This window comes from Chiloscyllium punctatum, chromosome 25, assembly GCF_047496795.1.
Source record: "Chiloscyllium punctatum isolate Juve2018m chromosome 25, sChiPun1.3, whole genome shotgun sequence".
NCBI classification, from domain to species: Eukaryota; Metazoa; Chordata; class Chondrichthyes; order Orectolobiformes; family Hemiscylliidae; genus Chiloscyllium; species Chiloscyllium punctatum.
The window spans coordinates 23,615,373-23,624,940 of record NC_092763.1 but is presented as its reverse complement, the minus strand read 5'-3'; the positions used below and the strand labels follow the sequence as shown (position 1 = coordinate 23,624,940).

The following is a 9,568-nucleotide window of genomic DNA, read 5'->3' as shown; positions in this document are numbered from 1 at the left end:
GGGTTGGGATATCTGGTCGGCATGGACAGGTCGGACCGAAGGGTCTGTTTCTGTGCTGTACATCTTTATGACTCTATGACTATGACAGCGCTTAAGGCTGAATCAACTTTGTTAAATGAAACTAAAGACTCTATTACTCTGGAGGGAAATCAAAAATGAAGAAACAAACAAAAAAAAAGGCTCTCCCTTGACTCCATCCCCATCGACCTGTTTTGGGCAGGGGCTACAAGGGGCAAAGTAAAAATAAACTCTAAGGAAACAAAATAGATGAATCAATAAGTAAATCTCCTCTGCTCCATCCCCATCAAGAGCTTGTGGGACAGGGATGAGCAGGAGGCTGGAAGAACACAGCAAGCCAGGCAGCATCAGGTGGAGAAGTTAATGTTTTCCGTGTAACCTTTCTTCAGGACAGGGTCAACAATGGTTTAAATTTCTCTCTGTTCAATTCAACTAAATATAAAATTCCCCTTGCACTGATCCCTGTCAAGTGCATCTGGGACACGGTCAAGCGCATCTGATCCCTGTCAAGTGCATCTTTAGTTTCATTTAACAAAGTTGATTCAGCCTTAAGCTCTCTCACAGTATAGGCTAAAATAAAAGCCCCTTGGTTATTATAAGGGGTCCAAACTTGTAACCGAGGGAAAATAAAGTAGCCCTCTTCCTGCTATAACTCTCATCCACTTTCCAACACTTGGCTTGCAGCGTTGAGCGTGATGGCATTTCAAAAACTACTCCAAGTATTTTTTTAAAAGGTTGTGAGGGTTCCTGAAGAAGGGTCCAGCCCGAAACGTCAACTCTCTTGCTCCTGGGATACTGCCTGAACTGCTGTGCTTTTTCCAGCGCCACACTTTCTCAACTTTGATGTCTGTCTGCAGCATCTGAGGTCCCCGTTGTTTCCTAGTTGCCTCAACCATTCTCCCAGGCAGTGCAATCCAGACAACACCCCCCCTCCCCAACTCTCTGGGTGCAAACAAAAACAAAAACATTTGCTCAAATCCCGTTAAATCCCCCCCTTCACCTTCAAATTACTCCCCTCTCCTAACTGACCCTTCAGAGAGTGGCAGAGTTCTGGGTGACCTCTTGGGGAGAGAAGGTGGGGAGGCCGCAGGAGCAGAATAAAATTTGGACAAAAAAAAGGGCATAAGATCAGATGCCAGCTTTCGAGCAGGATTCACCTTGTGTGAGGGAAGATAATTGATCATAACCAATATCTTTGAACCTTGAGGCGGGTGAGTCTGGTAGTAGCGATTGGTATTAAACTGGGGCTCCTTTCGCATCCCCCCCCCCCCCCCCCCCCCCCCCCCCCCATGTTTCTGTTGATTGGGGTCGGATTTTAGTACATCTCACGACGAGGACATGCAAATGACTGTTTGGTCCACACATATCAGCATATGAGTGATGCAGAGAGAGAGAGAGAGCCTGCAGTCAACGTGAGAGAGAGAGAGAGACACAGAGCTGCTTCCGACCAAAACAAACTGCAAAGCGTGTACCTCCTCTTCTGCAGTCTCAGCCGCTCTTTTGCATGTTTTACTCGGAGGCGGCAGGAGAGCCAGATCTCAGGAGAATGGCTGAGAAACTGCACCCAGACATGTGCCTCTCCCGGGAGAACCGCGAGTCCGTGTCATCCCTGGGCTCGGATAGGTCACTGCAGCCTGAGGTTGGGGACGAGTCCTCGGACAGTGATGGAGAGGAGCAGGAAGGACCTCAGAAGCTGATCCGGAAAGTCAGCACCTCCGGCCAGATCCGCAGCAAGGTAGGGGCACCCGGGGGGGGGGGGAGACTGACTGCCCTCAGGTGCCTGCGACCCTGAGATTGGGAACTGTTGTCCCGGGCTGGTAGGACTGAGAGCCTGGTGCTGAGAAATGGGAGGGACTGTCCCCCTCTGGGAAAACTGTGACCCTGGGGGCGATTGTAACCCTGGGGAGGGTGTAGGGATGTGACAGTGTGACCCTGGGGGTAACTGTGGCACTAGTGGGGGTATAGGGCTGTGAGACTGCGACCCTGGGGTAACTGTGGCTCTAGTGGGGGTATAGGGGTGTGGGGCTGTGACCCTGGGGGTAACTGTGACACTGGTGGGTGTATAGGGACGTGACACTGTGACCCTGGGGGTAACTGTGATACTGGTGGGTGTACAGGGCTGTGAGATTGTGACTCTGGGGTAACTGTGACACTGGTGGGGGTATAGGGGTGTGGGGCTGTGACCCTGGGGGTAACTGTGACACTGGTGGGTGTATAGGGACGTGACACTGTGACCCTGGGGGTAACTGTGATACTGGTGGGGATATAGGGCTGTGAGATTGTGACCCTGGGGGTAACTGTGGCACTGGTGGGTGTACAGGGCTGTGAGACTGTGACTCTGGGGTAACTGTGACACTGGTGGGTGTACAGGGCTGTGAGACTGTGACTCTGGGGTAACTGTGACACTGGTGGGTGTACAGGGCTGTGAGACTGTGACTCTGGGGTAACTGTGACACTGGTGGGTGTACAGGGCTGTGAGACTGTGACTCTGGGGTAACTGTGACACTGGTGGGTGTACAGGGCTGTGAGACTGTGACTCTGGGGTAACTGTGACACTGGTGGGTGTACAGGGCTGTGAGACTGTGACTCTGGGGGTGATTGTAACCCTGATGGGGGTATAGGGGTTGTGGGGCTGTGTCCCTGGGAGTGATTGTAACCTTGGTGGGGGGAATGGGGTTGTGAGATTGTCACCCTGGGGGTAACTGTGTTGACTGTGATGGGGGTGGGGTGGGTGCGGGAGTTGGGTGTCACCCTGGGCTAGCATTACTGTGACCCTGGTGCTGTGTAAGTATGACCCCAATGTTGCCTGTGACTCTGGGGATGTATGACTGTGACTCTGGCGGTGACTGTGGGACACGGTACAGCCGGGTTTGGACATTCAGAAACCGCTTGGTAAAAAGGGAGCATGTCCCGACTAAAGCCCCTCTGCAGTGCCCGGTCTGTGAGCTCTGGAGTCGGCCACTGAGCCTGTATCGCCGGCCCCCCCGCCGCACCACAGTCCGACCAGGCAGACATCAGCGAAGCAATTATTTCCCTACAAAAGGGAGAGAGGAATTCATTCATCAGCTGGACAAACCAGGGAGACGCCAGCAAGAGAAAGATTATAAATACCGAGAGCGGACAACAGGTAGAGGTCAGAGAGAGAAACATATTGAAGCCAGTCCGGGAAGGGGAGAGGTGGCCGAGAGAGAAATAAAGAGAAAGAACCGATAAATAGAGAAAGCTGGTAGAATTATAGGGAGTGTGCAGAGGATAGAGAGACAGCGAGAAATGCCGAGAAAGAGAGAGAGATGGAATAAGGAGAGATAGAGGTCAGAGAGGGGACAGATGGATAGAGAGGAGGCAGAAATGCAGCAGACAGGTGGCAGCCTGGCTGAGCTCAGAGAGAAAACAGACAACAAAATACAGAGATGGGAGATAGCCAGAGAGTGTACGAACAGGAGAAAGAGAGAGAATAATTGAGAGGAGAGAGAGCTGAATCTGGCAGAGGGAGGTGAGTGAAGGTTTGGCCTGGATCATGCCCAGAGATTCTTTGGCAGCAGTTGGACTGTGTCCTCGACTCAAAGACAATTGATGGTTGGCGAAAGGACATGCACACAATCTAAGGAACAGGAGATTCGACGTTTCGGGCATTAGCCCTTCTTCAGGAATTCCTGAAGAAGGGCTAATGCCCGAAACATCGATTCTCCTGCTCCTTGGATGCTGCCTGACCTGCTGCGCTTTTCCAGCAACACATTTTTAAGCTCTGATCTCCAGCATCTGCAGTCCTCGCTTTCTCCATGCACACAATCTGTATATCAACAGGACAGGCAGCTCAGAGTGCAATGGTCAGTCGGCCTCAAAGCCGTACTTCATCAGAGGTGAATAGCTAGAAGCTGTGTGTCTGTGTCAGTTCAAAAGAAGAAAATGCCAGTGCAGCAAAGATCAGACAAAACCAAGACCTTCTGATATTGGGATGATTACATCAACATCAGTGCTGACAGTAACACTCCCACTCCCACTCACACTGACCCAAGAACCTGCTGAAACTGATCCTAATAACAGCCACACACTGACCGAATAACACACTCACACTGACCCTAATAACACTCACACTGACACTAATAACACACTTGCATTAACACTAATAGAAAACCCACACTGACCTAATAACACACTCACACTGACCCTAATACCACACTCACACTGTCCCTAATAACACACTCACACTGACCCTAATAACACACTCACACTGACCCTAATAACACACTCACACTGACCTAATACCACACTCACACTGTCCCTAATAACACACTCACACTGACCCTAATAACACACTCACACTGACCTAATACCACACTCACACTGTCCCTAATAACGCACTCACACTGTCCCTTATAACACTCACACTGACACTAATAACACACTTACACTAACACGAATAGAACACCCACACTGACCTAATAACACACTCACACTGACCCAAATAAAATACTCACACTGACCCTAATAACACACTCACACTGATCCTAATAACACACTCACACTGACCTAATAACACTCACACTGTCCCAAATAACACATTCACACTGACCCTAATAACACACTCACACTGACCCTAATAACACATTCACACTGTCCCTAATAACGCACTCACACTGACCCGAATAACACACTCACACTGACCCTAATAACAGCCCCACACTGACCCTAATAACACACTCGCACTGTCCCTAATAACAGCCCCACACTGACCTAATAACACACTCACACTGACCCTAATAACAACCCCACACTGAACTAATAACACACTCACACTGACCCTAATAACACACTCACACTGACCCTAATAACAGCCCCACACTGACCCTAATAACAGCCCCACACTGACCCTAATAACACACTCGCACTGTCCCTAATAACAGCCCCACACTGACCTAATAACACACTCACACTGACCCTAATAACAACCTCACACTGAACTAATAACACACTCACACTGACCCTAATAACACACTCACACTGACCCGAATAACTCACTCACACTGACCCTAATAACATACTCACACTGACCTTGATAACACACTCACACTGACCCGAATAACTCACTCACACTGACCCGAATAACTTACTCACAATGACCCGAATAACACACTCACACTGACCCTAATAACACACTCACACTGACCCGAATAACATACTCACACTGACCTTGATAACACACTCACACTGACCCTAATAACACACTCACACTGACCCGAATAACTCACTCACACTGACCCGAATAACTCACTCACACTGACCCAAATACCTTACTCGCAATGACCCGAATAACACACTCACACTGACCCTAATAACATACTCACACTGTCCCTAAAAACACACTCACACTGACCTAATAACACACTCACACTGACCCTAATAACAGCCCCACACTGTCCCTAATAACACACTAACACTGACCCGAATAACAGCCCCACACTGACCCTAATAACACACTGACACTGTCCCTAATAACACACTCACACTGACCCTCATAACAGCCCCACACTGACCCTAATAACACACTCACAATGACCCTAATATCACACTCACACTGACCCTAATAACAGCCTCACACTGACCCTAATAACACACCCACACTGACCCTAATAACATACTCACCTGACCCTAATAACACACTCACACTGTCCCTAATAACACACTCACACTGACCCTAATAACAGCCCCACATTCACCCTAATTACAAACTCACACTGTCCCTAATAACACACTCGCACTGACCCTAATAACAGCCCCACACTGACCCTAATAACACACTCACACTGACCCTAATAACATACTCACACTGACCCTAATAACAGTCCCACACTGACCCTAATAACACACTCACACTGACCCTAATAACACACTCACACTGTCCCTAATAACACACTCACACTGACCCTAACAACAGCCCCACATTGGCCCTAAAAACACACTCGCACTGACCCTAATAACACACTCACACTGACCCTAATAATAGCCCCACACTGACCCTAATAACCCAGTCACACTGTCCCTAAAAACACACTCACACTGACCCTAATAACACACTCACACTGACCCTAATAACACAGTCACACTGACCCTAATAACCAACTCACACTATCCCTAATAACACAGTCACACTGTCCCTAATAACAGCCCCACACTGACTCTAATAACACACTCACAGTGTCCCTAATAACACAGTCACACTGACCCTAATAACACACTCACACTGACCCTAATAACACAGTCACACTGACTCTAATAACACAGTCACACTGTCCCTAATAACACACTCACACTGTCCCTAATAACAGCCCCACACTGACCCTAATAACACACTCACACTGTCCCTAATAACAGCCCCACACTGACCCTAATAACACACTCACACTGACCCTAATAACATACTCAAACTGTCACTAATAACACAATCACACTCACCCGAATTGCAGCCCCACACTGACCCTAATAAGACACTCACACTGACCCTAATAACGCACTCACACTGAGGCTAATAACACACTCACACTGTCCCTAATAACACACTCGCACTAACCCTAATAACAGCCACACACTGACCCTGATAACACACTCACACTAACCCTAATAACAGCCACACACTGACCCTGATAACACACTCACACTGACCCGAATAACAGCCCCACACTGACCCTAATAACACACTCACACTGACCCGAATAACTTACTCACAATGACCCGAATAACACACTCACACGGACCCTGATAACACACTCACACTGACCCGAATAACATACTCACACTGACCTTGATAACACACTCACACTGACCCGAATAACTCACTCACACTGACCCGAATAACTTACTCACAATGACCCGAATAACACACTCACACTGACCCTGATAACACACTCACACTGACCCTAATAACACACTCACACTGACCCGAATAACTCACTCACACTGACCCTAATAACACACTCACAATGACCCGAATAACTCACTCACACTGACCCTAATAACACACTCACAATGACCCGAATAACACACTCACACTGACCCGAATAACTTACTCACAATGACCCGAATAACACACTCACACTGACCCGAATAACTCACTCACACTGACCCTAATAACAGCCCCACACTGACCCTAATAACACACTCACAATGACCCGAATAACACACTCACAATGACCCGAATAACTCACTCACAGTGACCCGAATAGCTTAATCACACTGACCCTAATAACAGACCCACACTGACCTAATAACAACCCCACACTGACCTAATAACACACTCACACTGTCCCTAAAAACACACTCACACTGACCTAACAACACACTCACACTGACCCTAATAACAGCCCCACACTGACCTCATAACACACTCACACTGACCCTGATAACACACTCACACTGACCCGAATAACTCACTCACACTGACCCAAATACCTTACTCGCAATGACCCGAATAACACACTCACACTGACCCTAATAACACACTCACACTGTCCCTAAAAACACACTCACACTGACCTAATAACACACTCACACTGACCCTAATAACAGCCCCACACTGACCCTAATAACAGCCCCACAATGACCCGAATAACACACTCACAATGACCCGAATAACACACTCACACTGACCTGAATAACTCACTCACACTGACCCTAATAACACACTCACACTGGCCCGAATAACTCACTCACGCTGACCCGAATAACTTAATCACGCTGACCCTAATAACAGCCCCACACTGACCTAATAACACACTCACACTGACCTAATAACACACTCACACTGACCCTAATAACAGCCCCACACTGACCTAATAACACACTCACACTGTCCCTCATAACACACTCACACTGACCCTGATAACACACTCACACTGACCCGAATAACTCACTCACACTGACCCAAATACCTTACTCGCAATGACCCGAATAACACACTCACACTGACCCTAATAACACACTCACACTGTCCCTAAAAACACACTCACACTGACCTAATAACACACTCACACTGACCCTAATAACAGCCCCACACTGACCCTAATAACACACTCACAATGACCCGAATAACACACTCACACTGACCTGAATAACTCACTCACACTGACCCTAATAACACACTCACACTGGCCCGAATAACTCACTCACACTGACCCGAATAACTTAATCACGCTGACCCTAATAACAGCCCCACACTGACCTAATAACACATTCACACTGACCCTAATAACAGCCCCACACTGACCCTAATAACACACTCACACTGTCCATAATAACACACTCACACTGACCCAAATAACACACTCAAACTGTCCCTAATAACACACTCAATCTGACCCTAATAACACACTCACACTGTGCCTAATAACACACTCACACTGACATAATAACAGCCCCACACTGTCCCTAATAACACACTCACACTGTCCATAATAACACAGTCACACTGACCCGAATAACTCACTCACACTGACCCGAATAACTTAATCACACTGACCCTAATAACAGCCCCACACTGACCTAATAACAACCCCACACTGACCTAATAACACACTCACACTGACCCTAATAACAGCCCCACACTGACCCTAATAACACACTCACACTGACCTAATAACACACTCACACTGTCCCTAATAACACACACACACTGACCCTAATAACTGACTCACACTGACCCTAATAACACACTCACACTGACCCTAATAACAGCCCCACACTGACCCTAATAACCCACTCACACTGTCCCCAATAATACACTCACATTGACCCTAATAACACACTCGCACTGTCCCTAATAACAGCCCCACATTGACCCTAATAACCCACTCACACTGTCCCTAATAACACACTCGCACTGACCCTAATTACACACTCACACTGACCCTAATAACTCACTGATATTGATGCCAGTGATCCACCCACACTGACCCTAATAACCCTCTCACCTCAATACTGCCTCTAATATCCCTCCTAACCCACTGGTTAATATTGATCTGAAGAAGCTACGCCCATTTACATCGACCCTAACAAGCCACTTAAACTGATGGTAGTCCTAATACATGCTGCTGTCCCTAGTCACCAATCACACTAGAACAATGCCAAATAAGCCAATCACATGGAGGGAAGTTCAGGATTCCAACCCAGTGACAGTGAAGGAATGGAGACATATTTCGAAGTCAGGATAGTGAGTGGCTTGGCGGGGAACCTGCAGTTGGTGATGTTCCTAAATATCTGCTTCCCTTGTCCTTCTAAATAGAATAGTTATGGATTATGAATATGCTGTTGAAGGATCTTTGAATTTCTGCAGTGAGATTTGTGCACACTTTTGCTACTGAGTGTCAGTGGTGGACAGAATGGATGTGTATGGATGTGGTGTCACTCAAGCAGGCTGCTTTGTCCTGGATGGTGTTAAACTTCTTGAATATGGGTGGTGTTGCACTGACCTAGGCCTCTTAGGAGTATTCCATCACACTCCTGACTTCTGCCTTGTCGATGGTGGATAGGTATTGGGGAATCAGGAGTTGAATTATTC

General features: G+C 47.7%; 1 protein-coding gene across 1 annotated transcript in view; it reads left to right on the top strand.

Annotated features, from left to right (window-relative positions):
• Positions 1-1,416: 1,416 nt before the first annotated feature.
• LOC140495751 (diacylglycerol kinase eta) overlaps positions 1,417-9,568 on the top strand; it is a 214,596-nt gene continuing 206,444 nt past the window's right edge. The window contains exon 1 of the mRNA XM_072594818.1: positions 1,417-1,753. Coding sequence (XP_072450919.1) covers positions 1,523-1,753 — 231 coding nt within the window. The 5' untranslated portion in view covers positions 1,417-1,522. The remainder of the gene's footprint in view (positions 1,754-9,568) is intronic.